The sequence below is a fragment of the Corvus hawaiiensis genome, chromosome 2, assembly GCF_020740725.1.
Source record: "Corvus hawaiiensis isolate bCorHaw1 chromosome 2, bCorHaw1.pri.cur, whole genome shotgun sequence".
NCBI lineage: Eukaryota > Metazoa > Chordata > Aves > Passeriformes > Corvidae > Corvus > Corvus hawaiiensis.
Window position 1 is genome coordinate 82,822,484 of NC_063214.1, and position 21,908 is coordinate 82,844,391.

The 21,908-nt window shown below is 35.6% G+C and overlaps 1 protein-coding gene across 22 annotated transcripts in view; it reads right to left on the bottom strand.

Moving 5' to 3' along the window:
- Positions 1–3,469: 3,469 nt before the first annotated feature.
- DOCK9 (dedicator of cytokinesis 9) overlaps positions 3,470–21,908 on the bottom strand; it is a 117,173-nt gene continuing 98,734 nt past the window's right edge. For 14 of the 22 annotated variants that reach the window (XM_048295858.1, XM_048295844.1, XM_048295842.1 and 11 more), the window contains 16 exons: positions 21,488–21,625; positions 20,992–21,174; positions 20,238–20,351; positions 19,882–20,097; positions 18,129–18,186; positions 16,234–16,340; positions 12,753–12,875; positions 12,291–12,404; positions 12,034–12,039; positions 11,601–11,636; positions 10,689–10,835; positions 9,651–9,861; positions 8,750–8,940; positions 7,449–7,549; positions 7,106–7,244; positions 3,470–4,703 (listed from right to left, as the gene is read on the bottom strand). In XM_048295858.1, the coding sequence (XP_048151815.1) occupies positions 4,581–4,703; positions 7,106–7,244; positions 7,449–7,549; positions 8,750–8,940; positions 9,651–9,861; positions 10,689–10,835; positions 11,601–11,636; positions 12,034–12,039; positions 12,291–12,404; positions 12,753–12,875; positions 16,234–16,340; positions 18,129–18,186; positions 19,882–20,097; positions 20,238–20,351; positions 20,992–21,174; positions 21,488–21,625 (2,007 nt within the window). In that variant the 3' untranslated portion in view covers positions 3,470–4,580. Of the gene's footprint in view, positions 4,704–5,204; positions 5,213–7,105; positions 7,245–7,448; positions 7,550–8,749; positions 8,941–9,650; positions 9,862–10,688; positions 10,836–11,600; positions 11,637–12,033; positions 12,040–12,290; positions 12,405–12,752; positions 12,876–16,233; positions 16,341–18,128; positions 18,187–19,881; positions 20,098–20,237; positions 20,352–20,991; positions 21,175–21,487; positions 21,626–21,908 lie in introns of all 22 variants that reach the window. The other 8 variants (XM_048295862.1, XM_048295856.1, XM_048295843.1 and 5 more) reach the window with 3 other exon arrangements.

Sequence of the window (21,908 nt, forward strand, 5' to 3'; positions counted from 1 at the left end):
TATCTACTACAGTTAACATGAAAGGGATATACTGCCTAGCCTCTAGATATAATTTAAATTAATTTTTTGTGTCTAGACCAAAAGATACTTAGAGTATAAATGGCTTTTAAATAACTTATTATATATTCACTAAAACACTTAAGAAAGGAAAAAACCACCATCAAAATATTTTAAAGATGTTAAAATGGTCACTTCCACAAGTATCATAAAAAAAATTGAAGTTTGTCATTATCTGCCAAAGCTTTCAGTTTTTTCTTCCCCCAAGAAACCCCAGGACTTCTAGTCTGAGCACAATTAACTACATAATTTTTCAGTCCATGAAAAACCACTGAACAGCAGTCTTCACAAACTTTAACAGCTAACTTTCATGACAGACAGCGACTCAGATGTCTCCTTCGTACTGAAGTCTTCTCATAAGGAAATCAAAGATAAAAGAAACTGGGTATAAGAAAAAACCTTGCCTGACTTACTAGACCAGATGTTTTCATTAAGATCCAGGTCTGTCTAAACACACTGCTTTATTTGAGATGATTCCATTTACTTAAATACTATTTAGAAAATATTTGTAACATTTTCATTAGGTGTAATTTACTGCTTACCATGTCCATCCTCAGACTCAACTGCAAAGACCCCCCATGACCTATTACAAGTTGCTGTTGTGTATGTAACTGTGGCAACAGTGAAACAGAGCACGCTCAGCACCTTGAAAAAAGATTTTTGAAGCGTATTGAATCGGAGAGGTCGAGTTTCACTTGTCCCTACACCTCCTCATCTTTACTGTCCTTAAGCCCAACGTGCCCCCTCATTCCTGTGGCTTGGCTTCCTGTTCCCTGCAGTGCATGACAGGCTGTGTCAGCACAGACTAATGCAGCCGAGTGGAGGGGTCTCTGCTTTAGCCAGTGTCTGTTTATATGTCCTCAGATCCACAGAGCCTCTCTTCCCTTCGAGGCTCCCAAACAGTGCTTGGTAGCCAAATGTCAGCCCTGGCAGAGTGCTAAGTTATGTTTCTGCCATAGCCAGGGGATCCTTTTTTTTCAAATATTTGATCACTTCAAGATCCTGCACTTGTTCAGTGGTGAAGTCCTGGACTGTCAGAGGTGACAATCCTTGTCACCTGCCCATATTCTCCAACTTGCTACCCATGACCATACTGCCTTGGGACATACCCCTACATGACATTCTTGAATTAACCTTAGAAAAAGCTGGAAAAATATACTTGAAACATGCCAGCAGGAATATTTTAGTTACCAGAGGGTATTCAAGATACTGAAGAGTTATTGTAAAAAGGGAGAAAACACCTACCCCACAGGAAAAGAAGAGGAAGGTGCCATTCTTTTTTCATCCACCAATTGGTTTTTGGAAGAGAAAAGGGAAAATGTGTAATTGCTCATTGTCTTCATGAGATGGTTCCCAAAGTGCAGGGAAGGCAACAATGCAGGGCCCAAATACCAGATTAGGCTCAAGGCCAATGCTTTTGTCATAGTTCTCCCAGGCAAAACACAACCAAATGATACACTGCAAATTTGGCCTTTAACAAGCTCTCAAATTTGATGTACAGCAAAAAAAATAGGGAGCATGGCAGTGATTAGATAAACCAATGCTGTGAACAAGTAAATCAACACTATGACCAACAACTGTCAAACAGATAATAATTATCAGTTCCTTCTGCAACATGCTGTGGTCAAAGCTGTTATCTCAAACCCTTCAAGCCTGACACTGGGTGCCAAAACAGGACTGTTGTGATTTAACTTCACCCAGCTGCTCACTCACTCCTCTGCAGCAGGATAGGGGACAGAATCAGAAGGGTAAAAGTGAGAACATTTGTGGGTCCAGATACAGTTTAATATGTAAAAAAACAAACAAAAAAAACCAACCAAGAAAAATAAATTATGCAAAACACCCTCAATTGCTTGCCAGCAGCTGACCAATGCCCAGCCAGTCCCTGAGCAAGTGCTGCTCAGGCAAACTTTCTCTGCAGTTTTTATTGCTGCGCATGACACCATATGATGCCGGACATCCCTGTGGTCAGTTGGGGTCAGCTGTCCTGGCAGTGTCTCCTCCCAGTTCCTTGTGCATCCCCAACCTGCTCCCTGGTTGGGTTAAGAGAGGTAGAAAAGGTCTGGACTCTGCAAGCTCAGCAACAGCTAAAACATCCCCAAGTTATCAACACCGTTTGCAGCACAAATCAAAAACACAGCCCCATACCAGCTACTGTGAAGAAAATAAACTCTAATCCAAAACCCGCAGAGATCCCAAGTCTTTATAAATAAATTAACCCATATTGGATACTTAATTTATGTTTTACAGAAGTAACAACAGAGAAGGGAAGCTGGTACAGAAGGAATTATTCAGGAGGGAAATGCCCACATTTACTATCTTAGCATATATAAAGCCAAAACAGCAGAGGGTGTGTTCCCTCATATAAATGTATCACATGAGATTACGCCTACAGACACTTTGTTTATAGAGTTGAATATGTGTTAATCATTAATGATTTAACCCTGTGTAAACCTAGAGCAATGTTTTGTCAACTACAGTTTGCTGTTTTTCATAGGCCAAGTTTCAGCAAAACAGTTACACATGTATTTGATGTGCCTGTATATACACACACAGAGACACAGATAAATATTCAATTCTGAATACATACTACATTTATAGGTTAGTTATCAGATACGCCTTCATCCAATTGAGGTCTCTGTGCCAAAGGGAAACTGTCAGTTCCGTTCCCAGAAAAAATGAGGCAACTGAAAGAAGCCATCGTGATGTACACAATGTCTACTAATACAGGGATACAGAAGTCTTCCCAAATGGCAAAACAGCTTTAGGATATATTCTCCCAATAATGAAGTACATTTTGAGGTAGGTGTTCCTACACCCATTTTCACAGATGAGCAAGTGTGAAGCATTTAGAGCCGAGGAGAAGAAAAGGGTCTGCCTCTTACAGCCTTACCAGCTCATTGTCTCGAAGTGTATGATTTTTTTCCTCTTCAGGTAAAAGTATTTTAAACGACCAGAAATTTTGCTTCAGAAACATAATTAGAAAAAGCAGAGTATATCCAGCATTTCCCTGCCAGGATGAGCTGCTTTAGAAAAAATCTTTGATGAGTAATGGCAACATATGTGTTTCATGCTATGCTACAGAAAATGACAGTAAACCGCATGTCACAAGGAAAAGATCATTTCTACTGCCATGTGATGAAAAGTTTTGAAGACCTCCTAATATTAACTGTTCTAGTGAATAACAACCTGTAGTTACAGTAACATGGTACTTGAGCCAAATGTGAGTGACTCGAAAGTGATGTCTTAACTAATGGTTTAATTCCCTTTATTGACAGGGAATATGAAATAAGCCCTACAAGTGTCTGCATCTCATCTCATATGCAGGACGCCAAAAGCCTTTTTTTATCAAGTTCTCATTTTTCCCAAATGTCAGGGATAAATCTAAACAAAAAAACGCAGCACACAGTGAGAAAAGTAACTACCTTTTTCCTTTTAATATAGATGTAGTACAGAATGTTTAATTACAGCAGGACAGTGCTTCCAGTTAAATAAAATTAAAAACCTTTATTTCCCCCAAATATAAAATTACTAAATTAATGTCTTAAAAGAATAAGAATATGGAAAAAGCTTTAAATTATACCACCATTTACCACAGTAACCATGACTACCAATTACATACTCCATTGCTTTGGCAAAAAAGGTTTTTCTTTTAATAACTGCATATAAACCTAACATAGCAAAGACTGTATACATCTTTATATTGCACTTATTTATATACAGGGATAAATGAACTGTAAAGTCTGCATATACTTGGAATGAGCAAATTTTCAAAATAAACTGAAAGCAGAATGATAAGAGCTGGTATGAATATTAAAAAAATGCTTAGAAATGTAATACATTTATGTACAGACTGTATGGACTGTATTAACAAACAATATGTACATAACAATTTACTACTATTGATATTTTAGTGTAACTCAGTGTTCATTAATACAGACCTTTGGTTGTATTTAGTTGTTTAGTAAGATCTAAGCTCGCATACCTCCAAAATGCAACAAGGTATAAAATAAAGCACAACAATTTGCCAAATGGTACAAAAACTACTATTGTCAGTTCCATTAAACCCCAAAAACTAGTGTCTCTGTCTAGCCCCAAAATAGTTCTTGTACTTGGAATCTCTATGTGCCATACACAAAAAGAACACCTGAATGTTACATATCTGCAAAATTACATCCCACGACACTTTTTTTGTAATGTGCAATTCATTTTAATAATACTTTCTAATGAAAAACAGAAGCTAACTTCAACTTTATAATTTTCCAACACGCACTTCTGCAATGACATTGTGAACACCTTTAAATTTTACCAGCAAGGTTAAAAAATATATATGTGTGCCTCCCTTACTCTAAAAGACTATTATTACCAGTAACTGCTACTTGCTAAGTGTGCTCAGACATTCGCATGAACTACGCAGTTTGCACGTGCCCAACATTTAGCTTCAAGGTCATCCTGAGTTTGCACACAATGAAGCAAATCCACAAACTTTAAAAGAAACAAACATACTTCCCTTTACAAAACAATCATGCAACTGAAGAAGAACTGGGCATCCCATGAACTGTTGTGCTTGTCGGCGTTCCACTTATGGCGTTGAAAATGTGTAGCGAGTTGGGCATGACACTGGCCTTTTCTTCCACCGGAGTAATCTTAAAGGGAAAGACATGTATTTACCAAAATGTTACAAAATGACACAGGCACGTCTAAAACAAATAACCAATTTCATGGTGTGTTGCTTGTCAACTCAACCTCCCAGTACTTTTTCAACTGCACAAAACTTTTGATGACAGTTACTCTTTTCAGCCACCTTCTCCTAGATTTAGAAGTTACTTCCCCAATATCAGTCTCCTAACTTAGATATTACACTGTCCTCTGTAGAGGACAGCTGGACAGTTTCTCTCATTCCTCCTGTTAACTTTCAAAAGGAGTTTCATAGTGACAACAAGCTCACTTTTTGCCTTTTTTGGTTTTCCTTGTTTGACTTTGACGTATGATTTGAGCATTTCTTACAAAAAGCTATCGAAGCACCGAAAAGACTTTGTTCTTACCAGCTATAAGCAAATATATGCTAAAATTAAAAATACCACAAAAAAAGGAATTATATAAAGATTAGACAAACTAAGAGAACCGAAGTAGAGAAAACTAATTACCATCCCATCTGATCATATTGGCAAGCAGCAGAGGAGGAAAAAAGAAAAATCTGTTAAGGTTCTTTTATGCATTTTTAAAATTACAAATTTTTTGCAGTTGTTAAGACTTTGCAGTGTTACATTACAGCTAATAGTTTATTCAGTGATGCAAAGCTCTTTTTTCCCAAAACAGCAATAGGCAGACACATAAAGGTGTGAAGACCTTCATGTTTCTAAGCCTTTAGGGAAGTTATCAGTCTAACTGAAAAAAAAAACCCCAAAGCAAAAAAAAGCAATACCACCACCAACATTGCATGTTTTAATTATGTACAACTAATTACATTTCTATAAAAAGAACACAGTGGTAGGCTAATAGTACATATTACTGCAGTCAGTGCTGTACTTTCATATTCTGTTCACAGTATCTTATGGATATCATTTTTTTGTCTAAATGTAAACCAAGAGAAGAAGGTGCAATGTAATTTACTCCTGATGTTGCAAGACATGCTTTTTCTTATCACCAATCTTTGGAAACTCACATACTTCAGCATTTTTTAAACATCTAAATCTTGCACTAAGCTCAAAGTATTTTTTCTTGTGCACAAATTTTCATTATATTCCTTTACTTTTTCCTGTGCCAGGGGAATGCTAATCTTGCATATATCATTAAATTCTTTGACCCAAACACTTGCCTTTCCTTTCTAAAGGGGTATTCTCTATAGCTGTCTAATTCTCTCATGTACCTTGTTCATCTCAATCAGCTTTCCAGTCAGTTATCCTCCATTCTAAACCCTCCTCTGTTTATCAATAAATCACATTGAAATATAATCAAAGTGTCCCACTTTTGTTAGCTAAGCAAACTCTTTTTCTGTTCCACAAATCTTTCAAAACTGTTTTCTTCTACTACTGTTTTTTATTAAAATACCACATCCAACCACATAATTCTGGAAAAATTGTATCACTTCCTGTAAACTTTGGTTCACAGCGTTCTCTATTGATGGTGCTAAAAGAGAGTTAGTTTTGTCATAAGCTCCTCTCTGTGACAGGATATCAAAATAGAAGAAGGAAAATAAAGCCAATGTGCTTCATCATAGTTATATCATATCACAGAGCTACTCAGAACACAGTACCTGAAAAACCACATCAGGAAATAACGGAAAGCAACAAAGCGTGTGAAGTGAACTTTCAACAAGTGGCATTTTTGAATAGAAAAAAGTTGCCATAAAAGTTTTGGATACCATCCAAGCAAGGGTAGAATAAAGGCAAATCTCTCTTAAGAATTATGAGCCATTCTCTGGTTCTGGAAAAAAGTTATACAAGTAACAGTGGATGAAAGGAGCCTGAAGTGATGAATACAATGAATAAAAATGTCAAGAAGGCAGAGATCGAGCACCAAACTTCAGCTCTTCCTGTCCTCCTGGAAATAATATCTTTGCCTTTGAAGTCAGAAGACAATTCTACTACGGAACCCAGATGCAAGGGTTGAGTGGTACACCTCACTCCAAAAAAATTCTGGTTTTCCTTCCCCTATATTTCTACCTCGTCAGTATTGGACTTCCCTCAAGAAAACAGACTGGAATACCTCTTGAAAGATGCTTAATTCTTTGTTGCAAAAGCAATTATTTATACCTCCAAAATCAAACAAGAAAGGGCTACGCTTGCAGATCATATTTATTTATTTCATTACATTTGTTTTGTCTTTATTGTTGTCTTCCTTGCCTAAGAAAAACCAGGCTGGTGCCATGAAAATACACAAACAAAAAAAATTGAAGGACCACAGTTTCGTGACAGACTTATAATCTGATAGAAAGAAAAAAAAGAAACAATCCTTTGTGTAAAGCATTACATACATTTTCCCTATTGTTTTCACATTACAGTTACATTCTGAATGATGGTATGTATAACTTAATTTCAGCACATACTTGTTCATGCATTATTTCAGAAAGCTCTTTTGCCATTTCTCTGTAGTTGGCCTTCATTTCTTCTTGATATTCCAACTGATCTTCCTTTATCAGTCGTTCATTTATACCCAGAGCATGCCCACAGGCTTCAACAAATTGCCTGATTTAGAGAAAATAAGGAAGTTCTCAAACAGAAACCCAAAAGATTGATTTAAAATGTTAGCTTAAAGTATGTTTTTAATGAATCAGAACACTTTAAATGTTAGAAGTTTCAAAAATAATTTTTATGAGTCTTGGAAAAAAGGTCCATTTTTATCTTCCCTCTCCCCCATCCCCAAGAAATCCCAAACCCTCCACACCATACCTAAAAACCTCCTTTAGTAGCTTTACTTTATTGTCTGGATATCTTTTGGTGTTAGTGTCATCTAAGAAAGCTCTTGCATATGCTAATGGACCAGCATTAACCTAAAAAGAATAAGATAAAAAAACCAGTCAGATATCTGACATAATATCTTAGCAATAACAGGTGCTACAGGTGTCTATTGGATTTGATTTTTTTAATAAGAATACATTGATTTAAAAAAAGCTGGACTTACAAAACAAGAAAACTGCTAGAGTTGGAACATAAGAGCAGGAGTTATGAGTTATGAGCAGGAGTTCCAGTGCTATGAACCTGGCACAAAGAAACCACTTCGGTGACGTTGCAAGGTAACTGCAGATACTTCCAATCTGTCATCTTGGTTTATGAAATTAGGGTGGCAAAATGAGCTAAACCTACTACTGTTTGGTCTGCTTATTTATTGAAAACAGTTTTCCAAGCTGAGAATTCTGCAACAATCTGCAGAAGTTTAGTTGTGCTCTTATGGCAGCTACAGGAGAAGTGAATTCAGTGACTTCTGACTCATCCTTACTCTTCCTCCATATTATCAATATGAGCCTCTCCCTTCTCACCCCAAATACTAGCTTGACAACTTGCTGATTCTGGAACCTTGGTTTGGTTTTCTTCCCTTTTCTGCTGAATGTGACAACTAGTCATTTCAGATGACTGTGTTAACAGCTCTTTTGTTTCGAATTAGTTTAAAATAATAGAGCAGCACTTTTGTCACTGCATTTTGAAGATCCTTACCATATTGACTTGTCCTTGCTACACCTGCTTCAGGTACCCTGTTTTGGTGAATCTGATGGCTTCTCTATACATTCCAGTTCTTGACTGCCTTAGGCAAAAAGACATGTTGGACACAGGGATTTTCTACTATCACCTTCCTCCTGTGTATTATCAGTCACTCTTTGTCTCCATAGGGTTCTTACAAAAATGTGCTGGACCTACTGTGGGCAGACCCATAGCTAGGCAAAATATGCTACTTTACCCTCATGTTCATTCATTATCTTATAGCAGTTTCAGCTTTACACCAAAATCTGGTGGGGCTCAGAACGCAACAGATTCCAGAGATGAATCTTAATTCTTTCATGTAACTGTCTCTGATCAGTTGTTTATATGAAATACTTTTATTGCTTTTCCTATTCAGGAAGTAACTGCAGACAGTGAGTATATTTCTAACTTAGGACACTCTTGAACATACAGAATAGAAGCTAATTATAAAATGCTACTTATATAATTTTTCAAAGACAGAAGCAAATTAAACAGCTGTATAGCAAAGGTCTTACCTGAACACTGACACTTCCCTGTAGCTTTAGCTGCAATTTGATCATATCTACTTCAGCTGAAGAGCAAAGCTGCCTAAGCTCTGCAACTTTTTTACTCATTTCATCAATGGCTACTTCAATTGGGTTTAAATCAGTGTGGTGCTGGTACATCACTGGAATGCGCTTTTTCACATATGGGAAACAATGTATAGCTGTGGAAAGAAACAAGTTTAATATAGTTAGGAAAAGATTTTCTAATAAGCTGTGCTTTGAGAGAATCTTATGCTAAAATCTCATTTTGATGTAATTAATTGCCCAATTTAATAACTTACATAATTAGAAATACTGCCAAATAGACAGGGAAACAGAACACTGAAATGTAAATATGCACAGCTTTACATGCATTACAGCAAAGAAAGACTGTTGTAATTACTACTACTAATACCCATCAGGAAATAAACCACTGGAACTTAATTCATTTGAGAACTGTAAAAAGAATTGCTTTTCATTCACACATCCCAAGGAAGAGAAGAATCAAAAAGAGCAAAGCTGCATTTTCTATTTCCTCACAAGTACCGGCTATGGACAACTAAAATTATAAACTCACTTATTTGTTTTTACAACGATCTTAATACAGAAACTCACATTTAACAGAGAAAAACCACAAAAGTCCTTTTCTAAGAAAAAGGAAAGCCAGACTCCAGATTCAGAATTCTGGAAGCTTAAGGATAAAGATAATAATTTTGAGGATTCCCCACAGAAGAAACAAATCTGAAAAACCTAGTTATGGCCAAAAATACGAAAAGGATTTTAGCTGATAGCTATGAAGGACTTAATTAGGTGAAATAGAAAAACCCATACAGACCATAATTAGACCACTTGAACTAACGCTTGCAGTCAAAGCATTCCATTCCATCAGTACCTGTCAAAATAGTCCGTCGCTTACACTGTTCTTCTACTCCTCCTTGTCTCTTACCACCTTGAGTGAAAGGCATCTCAAACATAAAGCGACGAATGTTATGAGTCCTTTCAAAATCTGTTTTTCTCTCCTGCAATTCTTTTTCTTCAAAGTATGGAATTACATGTGTAACTTGAATATATGCATATTTTGAATCTAAATCCTTAGGATTTACCTTAAAAACAGGACAAAAAAAAAAAAAAATCAAATAGCTACATTGTGAATAAAGTGGATCTAACAGTAGTCACACAACTTCCAGAAATTAAATTTGGTCTCTTAACCTCCGAATTATTGAAAACATGGGAAATGTTCATGCTTTCACAGGGGTTACCTGTATTCAGTTTTTAGCAATTAGGAAGAAAGACAACTAGATGCATTACAGCATGTTGTGGATTTTTTTTGTTAGTCTTGGTTTGTTTGGGTTTTGGTGTTTTTTTTAAACTGCCTGTGATGACGAAACCCAACCCTTGCATCAAGTTCTCCTCTCCGTTTAAAGTTCCAATATTGAAATGCCCACCATTGCTGCACTTTAAGGCCAAAAAGCACAGAAATTTTTGAATCAAGGATTCAAAAGGATCCTTATCAAGGAACAAAAAGAGCCATGAAATTATACTAAGAGGAAATCACCATAATGTCTAAGGGTGAAGAAAAAATTACCATAAAGTCTAAGGCTGACATGTGGAAAAGGGAAGAACTTCCAAAGAATGACAGTGCATGAATAGCAGGAAATACAGCTGAAGTTAACACGGAGTATGATCATAATCCAAATTTGTTCTAAGATACAATCATTGTTTTGAGAGGTAACACTACAGAAATTAAGCATTTTGGCTGTTCTAAAAGGCATATTTAGTAGGAGATAATATTCCTCTCATGCCTTTCAAACAGTAGAGTTTTTAGACACAGATGCTTGTGTGCCAAATGAGTAACAGACAGTGATTCCATGGTCAAGTGAACTAGGCAGAGCAATATATTAGAATTTTTTAGAGAAAATAAAGATCATACTTTGCCAGAATCTTGAATCATTTTGACATTTTCAGCTCCAAATTTGTCAGAGTAGAGTTTTTGGAGTCTTTGGGAAATTTCTGAAAGAGGCGTGAGTTTAGGCTCTTTGTAGATGTATTCTTTTCCATCTTCATCCTCAAAGAAACCCTGTAAAAAATTGGAGAACAAACGATACTAAGATGGACATAATGTGTGTGGTTCAAAGGAAATATAAACATTTAACATTAGTATTCAAGCAAACATAAATAGACAGAAATTAAAATCTAAGTAAAAAGGTTTCCTAAGAGAATAAAAAACAACAGAAAAATGTAATTCTCTACTACAACATGAATGAAAGATAATGGAAACATAGAGTTTAAATTTTAAAAGTTTGTAGCAATTCTATGGTGTGCCGAGCCTTTGAGATAAATTTCCTTCACTTTTATTTAAAAGTGAACTTGCAGCACTGTTTCACTTGCCAAAACTGATGGTCTTGCCCAACAGAACTACCCGATTCACAAGTGACTATTTTGGCAAAAGTTTACATAAAACTAATCTGAAAATTTTCCTTAGGTAGTAATAAAAAATTAATTCCGTAAAACAAAATTTTATTATGCAAAGATCTTAATTTTATGATGCACTTTTGGTATGTACTTCTTTATTTTATTACACATAGCATTTTAAAACCACAACTAAATGCTCAATACATGGAAAGTGAAACAGTTCTTTGGTTTAAAACAACAAGCCATGTTGAGTTCATGTTTGAAACCAGAAAATAAATATTTTTGTCATAAACAAAACAGACAAAATAGAAAAGCACAACATATCATGTATAAACACAGGCTAGATTGACAAAAATACCCACACCAAACTAAGGTGAAATGCAGCAGTTTGTACTGCATTGCTTGCTTTGTAAGCGGTTACTGTAATTACCTCAACATCTGTTTCACTGTCTGTAAACTGGTATTGCTATAAAGTCATAAAAGACAACAGAATACATGTAAAGTTATACTGCTCAGAGTATTTTACAATTCTCCATGCTCAGCTGAACAATTAAGCAACTGGGCTATGCATGTAGAGAGTGTATTACTTGATACTGCGTGATACCATAGGGATACAGAGGCATTCTAGACATGTACCAGAGGATGTGAAGCTGCCAATACACAGCCAGAACTTTGGTCTGAAGCATGCAATACTGATGCATAGAAAAGAGTGATCCATTCTCTAAATGGAGCTTGATGTTACTTTTTGACTTGCAATGGCTATTAATGCATACCCATCTAAGAAGCAGCCTTGCAAACCACACTGTAGCACTACAGACATTAAGTCAATACATTGCTAAGAACTGACATTACAGAAAACTTACCGCTGCCTTAAGGTAGTAAACAAAAAAAAGAAAAAGGGAAAAAGGCAAAAAATTTACTGAGGAAAATAATACGAATTTTACTGGAATTGATAAATGTTTTAAAATAAATTACTGGTGGTGTTTATTTCATACAGAACACATTCCTTGTGCTTTTTATGTCACGGTATCAATACAGATGATGAAAGAGTAAACCTTGTAAAATAAACTCAGGTTTTTCTTACTGCATAAAGCAGAGAGTGAAAGTAAGTAACACTCACTTGTCCAAAGAATGCTACCCTGAAATAAGTTCCCAGCAGCCTCTTGCCTGTATGCATAACTTCTGTAACTTTACTGTATGCTCGATGAAGGGTGTCATACAAGTGAGCAAGCCTCTAAAAGTAAAAGAAAACAATAATGAGGGAGAAGAGCAAAGCAGAACTTTCCTATCTAAAAATAACAAATAATGCTCTTGTAGCCAGTAACAACTGAAAACATTCTTTTATTGAATGGTAGTATTAGGTTTAGCACTTGTATCAGGATGACAATATGTAAGACTAATTTTTAATAATTTATATTTAAAGAAAAAAATGTATTTAAAATTAAAACAAAAATTTCAACACATCCAAATTTGAGTTACTATTTTAATACTCTTATTATGTGATGTCCTATGTGTCATGCAGTTAGACTTGAAAATTCAGGATATTTTTCTTGCTCAAATCTACTTTTGATGAATTAAGTACCTCAAAGTCCCTCCGTTTTTCATAAATGGGAATTATAAGTTTATATATGTCAGCAATGAGTTCATAGCGTTCTGCCTTCCAGAGTCCATCAGCACACTGCTCCAGCAATTCCATCAGCACATCCTAGATTTGGATACACATTTGAAAATGTAGAAAAATTAGTACCCATAAAAAGCACAGCAAATAATTCTACCACAGTTCTTACCAGTGAAAAGGGAAATCTTGCCTCAAAACAGAATTATCTACATGTAGTAATTTAAGTTATTGCGGCAAAAATTGCTAAAAGGAAGTAAAATAACACAGAATGGTCTGAGTGCTCACACATACCCCTTGTATTTACCACAAACAGCACGTTTCTTTTAGATATTCTTGGGAGTTCCTGAGACCTGCTTCTACCATTCTTGCATTGCAGTAGTGAAGGCAGAAGCTGGAAAAAACTCTCTTCATGCTTAGAAGCTACTCTATTCCACCTCCTTCTTCCCTCTAGTAGCAGACTAAGTCAGCATAAAGACATCACTGAGAAAATCAACTTTTAACACTGAGAGCAAAGAGACTAAAAAATGATACCCTTATCCATGTGCTGCAACAGACTTTAAAACATTTTCTCCTTTCCCCCCGTCATTATGGGGCTATACAGACTCCCCAGTATCTCCATCCTCAGCAGCCAAGTGCTGACAACTGACAGAGCAGTGTCACTGCTGGACCACAAGGGCTGTCCACAAACACTTTTATGACACAAGTCTCAATTCAGACACCAGAGGGCATCCAGATGTAGCAAAGAAGTAAAATTTTGTTTACAAAAGGAAAAGAACATAAAGAGCAGAAGCTTCAAGTAGGAGAGCTATGGAGCAAAAGAGCACAACATTTCTGAGCCCCCTGTCTCAATGCTTATCCATTCTCATGGGAGAAATTCTTCTCTCGATGTGCAATGAGTTTCCCTTGACACCTGTGAGAATGGCCTCTTGCTCTTTAATGGTGTTCTTCTTGGAAAAGTCTGATTCTTCTACTAACCAGTTTAGGAGCTGGACTTTTTCCAGTTTGCTGATACCTGTCTTGAATTTTGGGGGTCAGTACTGGACACAAGGTTAGAGATGGGGCTCCACAAACAAATGAGAAGTTAGAAGGGGAAAACCCCACTTCCCTCTGCTTCTTGATTCAATCCTCTCTCTAACACAATGCAGCCTGCACTGGCCTTTATTTCCACAAAGCCACACTGATGATTCCCAATCAAGTTCTTGTCCACTAAAACTTCTAGGTCTTTCTATAGAGCTGCTGCTCAGCCTGTACTGAGATTTTTTTTTCCTCTTTTTTCTTTTTTTTGTAGGTGCAGGCTTTGCACTTTCTTTGCGCAGCCTTGAGAGAACACTGTGCTCCTGTGAGGCTCTGTCATTTACCCATCTGCAAATTAGGATAATGCCTTTCACGGAATGTCACAGGCAAGCAACTGTTTTGATGAAATGCACGCAGTAGCCTTCTTAAAAATGAAAATCCCAAACTAAATTTTGTTTTTTCATCTGGCTAACTTAGGTAACCCTGGCCTCAGAGAGAATTCTTTTAAAATGAGACCTAAATTGAGAATTCCCAAATTTTAATTTTTTAAAAATGAGAAACTGTATAAAATCTTGAGAAAAATTTCACTTAATTCAGAACAATTTTTATAAACTGGAGAATATGAGAGATGTTGCGTCCCTTTTAGAAACATGAAGGGATTGTCTCTGATCCTCCAATACTTGTAAATGCTCCTTTGGAGATTTAACTCTAAAACAACGAGCAAACAGGGAAATCTCAAGTTTTAAGGGAAGAAATTCCACATGGCTTGTTACCATGTACAGGAAGAACTTCCATCAGAGCATCATTTTGCTAAGCAGTAGTAAAATACAGCTTGAAAGATGTTTCTTCTTCTTGATTTCTGTACCCAATTGATCTGTCATATCATTTTTTTCTTAGACGATACAGTTCTGCTTACATATGAACATACTGAGGAAACACTCCCTATATAAATAGGTTCCTATTCCTTAAGGAACTACGTGGTTTGAAGTACTTCTATGAAATAGTAATAATCATAAAATTATGATGGGTAAATACCCATGATGTTTAGTCTGCTAAAGCCAAACAGGTCTTCCCTATTGTTACTCTTGTTGTTATTACAATGATTATTTCTCCCCATTATTACTTTTCCTGTGTTTCAGACAACTTTGAGAAGTTTTCTGAAAAATAGTAACTTCTTTCAGTATTTCATCAGTTAGAGTACTACATGGTTAAGTTTAGAAAGGGTTGCAAGCAGGGAAAAAATGAAATTTGGCTTGGTTTGATCCTTCTGCAAGCTGTACAGGCTTACAATCTCACTCCTGGCTTACTTCCGTTCCACGGAAATACTGAGAGATGGAAATAAATTTGTGTAGGGTTCAATGACCCAGAAAAAGCAGTATATTCTTTTTGCAGGGAGTGCAATGAGAAAAAGAATAAAGACATTCCATTTTTAAAAAAATGCATAATAATTTAACTCTGACAAATGGTCTGGCAGGAAAACAGCGACAGAAATTTCCAACAAAACTTTCCATCAGCAGTAGTCGCTAGAATTCCTGATCTTCAACAGCTTAGAGCAGCTTGCATTTTGCTTTGACTAACATGCTAAATTTCATGCTGGATCAGAAGAATCAATGATTTTAAAAAGACAGCAAAAAAATTGAAAAAAAAAAAAACAAACCACAAAACAATTTGCACAGTCAAATAATATTGTCACACAGCTTCACCATACACTACTTAAAACACAAAAGAAAAATACTTTTGTTGTACAGTTATGCTTACAAACGAGGGGGTTTTCCAACCTGACTGCTGCCAGTAGTGGTCTGTCCCTCTCTTCCACAACTAGACCAGCAAATACATATTGTAGACATAGCTTTTCATAAGCAAGATTATTCATAATATTTTCATATAGGCTGGTTACTAGTAAAATTTACTGCAGAGTTAGCACAGATGGATCAGCAAAGACACAAGGAATGAAACTTAAGCCAGAAAAAACACATGGACATGAGTCTGGTGCCAGTTTCATTGTTATGGCATATTTCCTTAGGAAAACTGTAAACAGCAAAAACCAGTGAACACATTTTCATGATTTCTGGTGGAGTAATACTCTAAATCCAAGTCAGTTTGGCAAAACAACAGATTTTGCTAGCTCTAATAAATAACCCACATTAGTGTTCATCCTGTCAACTAGAGTAAAACCCCGTTTTGCTTTTATTCCAAAAGTGGTGTTGTGTTGATGTGCTAGCACTATATTTAATATATATGTATATAGTAAATTCTCTAAATCTGGGACACCTCAGAGAAATTTTTTATTTCAGCTTCAGGGTAAGAATGGCAGATCAAAACCAACTATTATATCCCTCATATCAGTAATTCTCCAGATTGAAACACAAAAATTGCAAAAAACCCGAGCCTTTCCATGTATGTAAATTCTAGTATTTTTATGTTTACTTACTTCATTGAAGTGAACATCTTGCATTCCAACATCCTCCATCATTGAAGCCTCTTCATCTATATTCGGTGTGATTACTCTGAAAGCAGTACAACCTTGCCTAAACATCCCTGTCATTGAAAAAGAAATATAGACAAATTTAATTTTCTCCAGCAAGATAACACTGGGCCATTTTGTGATTCTGCATAAAGCAGAAGCCGTGCTTAAATAGACCTACCACCAACTAAATAAAGAAATAGATCAGCCTCCCACTGCATGATTAAAATACAAGACTTTACATTACTGTGAATGTACAAATGGGTTTTCAAAAAACCCCAAAAACGTTAATATCTGGACCCTTACCTCCCAAACTCAGTAGTGTCTGAATCTTCCTACATTATCTTAAAAATTTGTGTCTAATCTACTCCACCCTAAGTCTAAGATACTCAAGGTAACTTTTACAGTATTTAATTAAACTGCCATGAAGTCATGCTGGAACTGTGTACAGGGGCAGGACCTGGCATGTCATTTTTTCCAGTTTGAACAATATGAATGACATTAACCACAAAAAATGATCAAGGGAAGGCAAACCAGATTATTCAAGCACAGAAAAACAGGAAAAAACCTAACAAAATAGCAATCTAACTTTACTGAAAAAAACCAGTTAGCAAAAATGGAGTATAGAATGTCCTAACAAGAAACCCATCTCTTCTATGCATGCTGTATAGCTCTTTTTTGATTACCTCAGATTGCTGAATTAAGGAAACAGGATTTTCTGTATCAATTAAAGCCTCAAGGGCAATCAGTAAATATTATTGATTCACACATACTTATTTCACAACTCATTCCTACAAAGATTCTTTCTGCTCAGGTAGGAGTTCTGATCACCAGAGGTTTTATTGAATGATTGCCTCAAATGCAAGGGACTCTTCTGTAGTACCACAGGTAGAAGTCTATATTTTATGTGAGAATATACAAAATAGCAGATCACCCAAAAGACTCACAAATTAACAAAGACTATCACTAGTTCTCATCAGGTATCAGCAGTCTTCCAACTGGACACAGTAATTTGTCCTAGCAGCATGTGTCAGATGTGGTCTCAGAGAAGGTTCTGAAATCAATGGGGCAAAGAAAATAGCCTATACACTACACAAACATTTGGCAAGAAGCACAACAAGAACAGAGAGAAGTCATCTTTTAGACTCATGATTTTGCTTCATTTTGAACTGTCATGCAAAGGCAAAGCTAAAAACCTGCGAACATTAATTTGCCTACAAATCCAAAACACTATCTCAACATCATAATTGGTCTTAACAGATCCCTGAAACTTTCTTCTAGAGATCTAGAGATCTCTTTTTCTTAATGAAATCCACATAATCTTTTATTTTCTCAAATCCCTGATTGAGAACTCTTCTGATCCTAAAGATAGTTTTCTACCCTATCTCAAGGGTCATCAGAACTCACTTTTACAGACAGCTGCTGGTACAGAATACCACAACAGGGTGAAACATCCTGAGCACTATTATCACTGACTGAACATCTGAAAATTTGTACAAATTTATTTTGACTCCTCTGGCAATGCCAGGTTTCCCCAGAGGCACTGAGGGGACTCCTTGTTGAACAAGAATATTCACTGATAACTTTCCTTTAGAAAGGATCTGATTTGAGCTATTAGCAGCTCCAGCGTAAAACTAAAATTTTTACTTTCCTAAAAATTTACTTTGCCTTTTTCTGAAATGCTGCCTCTTAGATATGCAAGTATACTCCTAAATATGTGAGTATGCCACCTGGTTAGGTCAGAATTTTTTCTCTGGTGAACACTGAAATACCTACAACTTCGTCAAGGAAACTATTGATTTTCCCAAACCATAATGAAAAAATATATTTGAATACATTAAAATAAGGTTTTGAAATCATACCTTTTCGTGTGAGATATTCTGCAACCAGTGCTGCAACATGGACATAGCACATTGCTGCCTAAAACAGAAAGAGTAACAATCTTTTAAAATACAATTAACGTGGGACTATTAAAAGCAAAGTATATAAGGAGAGCCCCAGCATGAGACAATTTCCTCAGTTTTCCTTTTTGCTGCTTTGCAGGAGATATATATGACTACTGTAAGAATTCTCCACCTCATTTATGTAAAACAGTAACTGTGCAAGTGCACTCACTCCTTCTTAACCAGAGCACTGAGTGGCATGGACAGCAGTGCATTATCTAAGAGTGACCATGGATCACATGCTGTAATAAAAACAGGTGAATCTCTTTTTTGGGGAGAGATATTTTAAGTGTTAAACTATTAAAGATTCTACTCAGCATTTGGTAGCCCTTCTGCCCTTTGTCTGCTTTTTGGCTCCATACAAAGAGAAATGCAGAAGAAACTGGTGACAGACCATTTGAAAGCAACAAGAGAGACGTGACCTATGAATAGAATTTGAAGGAATTTGATTGGTGCAGTTTGGAAAACAGAAAAAAAAATAAGAGGGACAAAATAATTTTCAGATATCTGAGATTTTTTATGAATTTGACACTGACCACTTTTCTCCACAGAAAGGACCTTAAAAAAACCAACCTGAGATTCTTGTTTTACTAAAAAGGCTTTCAGCAAAGTGTTTCTCTAACTGTAATTATCAGTTGAACAGCTTCTATATGGAGGCTGCACAACCTCAGACAATGGAGGTGAAGGAAAAAGGTAAGAATCTGCCAGCAATTCTAACTCATACTTTGTACAGAGTTGAACTTGGTGATTGACAGACATCCTCATCTAGTTGCATAGTCAAAGATTCCAAAATTTTAATTAAAAAAAAATAAAACCAGAACTGAAATGGACTAAAACACCTTGTCTTCTCAGATAGCTGAAGTTGTTCACTTCAAAAGACAAGCTAATAACAGACTAATGTGCATGCCTTCTGTTTTGCTACCATGTAGAAGAAGAGAATTCTAGTACTAAGAATTAAGTTAGGAAGACTGCAGCTTCTATTTCCTGGAGGTATTTACTTGCTCATATGATGCTCATTTTAACAGATGTTTATGAAATTCAATGATTTCATACAAAGCAATTTACTTTCAGATGGAAAAAACTTCCAGAAAGGGACAAAATTAATCTGTATCTGGATAAAATATTTACATTAAGACATATCATAATCTCCACTTCCAATTCTCCTTTTTGCTAGAACTGAATGTTTTGAGAGCACAGTAAAATCAGAAAGCTTTTCTTTTATTCAAACAACACAAGAAATTATTTGTCAGTTTTAAGAACATTAGCAGTTTTTTTAGTAAGCAATTTGGAATAAAATCAAGCTAATTCTGTAAAGGCAACTGGAGGAGAGTTCAAGGAGTGGCTTTAAGTGCTTTAACAAGTAATAACAAAGATATTTTTAAGCAAAAGGCTTGTCTTTCATGGCTTGCATTGAGCATTCCATTCTTAGTAGTGTGTCAGCTATAGCAGTTAAACATGTTCCTTACATTAATAACCAGAAATTACTTACAGATGTACTTGGGTAGGACAAAAACTTATCAGCTATTGAAAATAATTTACTAACAATTCAAAGTTTATTAAAAATATTTATTATGTTACACACTAACAACTACATATAGCCCATTCTCATTCTATAAAGATAAGCTTAAGCTTATTACAAAGCTAAAACTAGTTTGATTTTTTTTTCTCTTACCTCTGAAAGATCTCCATTTTTAACATGGATCCTTGCCATGCTGTCTAACCATGTCTTCCTCAGTTCAGGTGTACTCGCATAAGACTTTGCCAAACTGTACTGGAGGTCTACAAGCATTTCTGGATCATTCTCATGCTCCTTCATCTGAGCTGTAGCCATCAGTACTGTGCGAATCCGTTTGGTTAAATCCTTAACATCAGAAGGAAATGTAGTGTGCTAAAACATGGAAAAGTCAGGTTAACTACTATCTTTTCCTAATCTTTGCACAACAAAATGATAAAACATAATTGGAAAAGATACTATGAAAGAGTCTTCAAGCATCCTTCTACAGTATGGAAATAAGAATTAAAACAGACCTTTATAATTCTGTCGTTATTGGCACAATTATTGATGATGGAAAGAGACTGCTGAAATCTGGTTCCTCCAATTCCAACCACATCAGCAATTAACTGGCTGACTGAAATAATAACCTTGACAGAAACAAATATCTTGTTAGTGCATATTTCATTAAATACCCTTGAGATGTACCTATGAAGCAATTACAATGGAAGTTTTGTTCTTTTTAATTGAAAAACTATTCTCCTAAAGAAAATAATGTTTGGGATTTTTTTACCAATTACTTGTACAAAAACATAGGCAAGAAAAAACAGGCTTGTGTAAATTCAAAACACATGACTGACTGCTAGGTGAACTAGCTAGAGGTCATTAAACTGGCAAACTACTGTTCCCAGCTTTGTCAGGACACACAATTTTCTAATTATTTGTTTTATTTTAGACTTTTACGTGCTTGTTGCTGCATTCTTTTCCTTCTTCAGATGCAACAGGGTACACCATTTAACAAACAAAATAACATCTACAAAACAGAACGTTTCTATTGACAAATAAATTTATTTCCTACAAAACACAGGGTCATCCAACTGTTTCTAAGTATTTCCTTGTACTGAATACATTTTTATTGCCATCTTCTTACTCTTAGTACCAGCCTTGCTTGAACTCCAAAGAATTTATTTTAAGTATGTATCTGACAGGGCTTTGCACACTGGTATGCAACTGTGTATCTAGAATATTAAAAAAACCCCCCAAACCCAAAAATAAAGATGATATACTAACTTGCAGATGTGTTCGGACAAAAGACTTCTTCCCTGTGTAGTCAAAATTATTTCTCATTAAAAAGTACAGTAACTGTGAAGCTTCATTACGAATTGAACTCAGTTTGGAATTACAGTACTTCAGAATTTCATAGCACAGTGCAGAACACATATCAGCTCTACCTTCATAAAATGTAGAAGGAAACTGAGGAAAAAGAAAAAAACAAAGAATTTATTCATTAAAACTAGTGTCAGATCTTGATAAAATAAGCATGTCAAGAAAAACACAAATATATTCATATCCTCAAACTGTGGAAAAAACAAGAGTTATAGTAGTTCATGACACAAAACAATCGTTTACAGCAAATTCAAGGACAAGCATTCCACACTGTTGAGATCAGATCAGTCCTTATTCACCAATTTTATTTTGGGATGTTAGTTCTAAAATTCTTACATAGTATATTGTTAACTAAAGAACTGGACAAGTACTTGAACATGAATTTTTTTAAACTTCTTACCTTGTAAATAAGTGCCCTTAAAGCACTGAATACATTTTTCAGTGCTGTTTCAGACTGATTCTTTTGCAGGAAGCAGAGGTATACATCAAATACTTTCTTCATCAGTGGATTATGTCCGTGATCAGTCAGTAGCTGATTCTTTAAAATGATAGTGAGAATTTAGGAGTTTTGTACAGCAATACATTTATACTACTCTACGAATATATACAGATCATCAAAAAGCAAGACATTTAAAAAATATAATCTCTATAGCATTACCAAAATGTTTAATAACACACATCCCTCTGAATTCTAATTAGGTATTGCTAACACTTCATTAATTTTGCTTATAAAGGAATTGTTACCTTCCGAATAGACTTACAGAACATAGTTTTTTTTATCATTTGTCGATTAAATCCATTACTATTAATAGTTTTTTGAG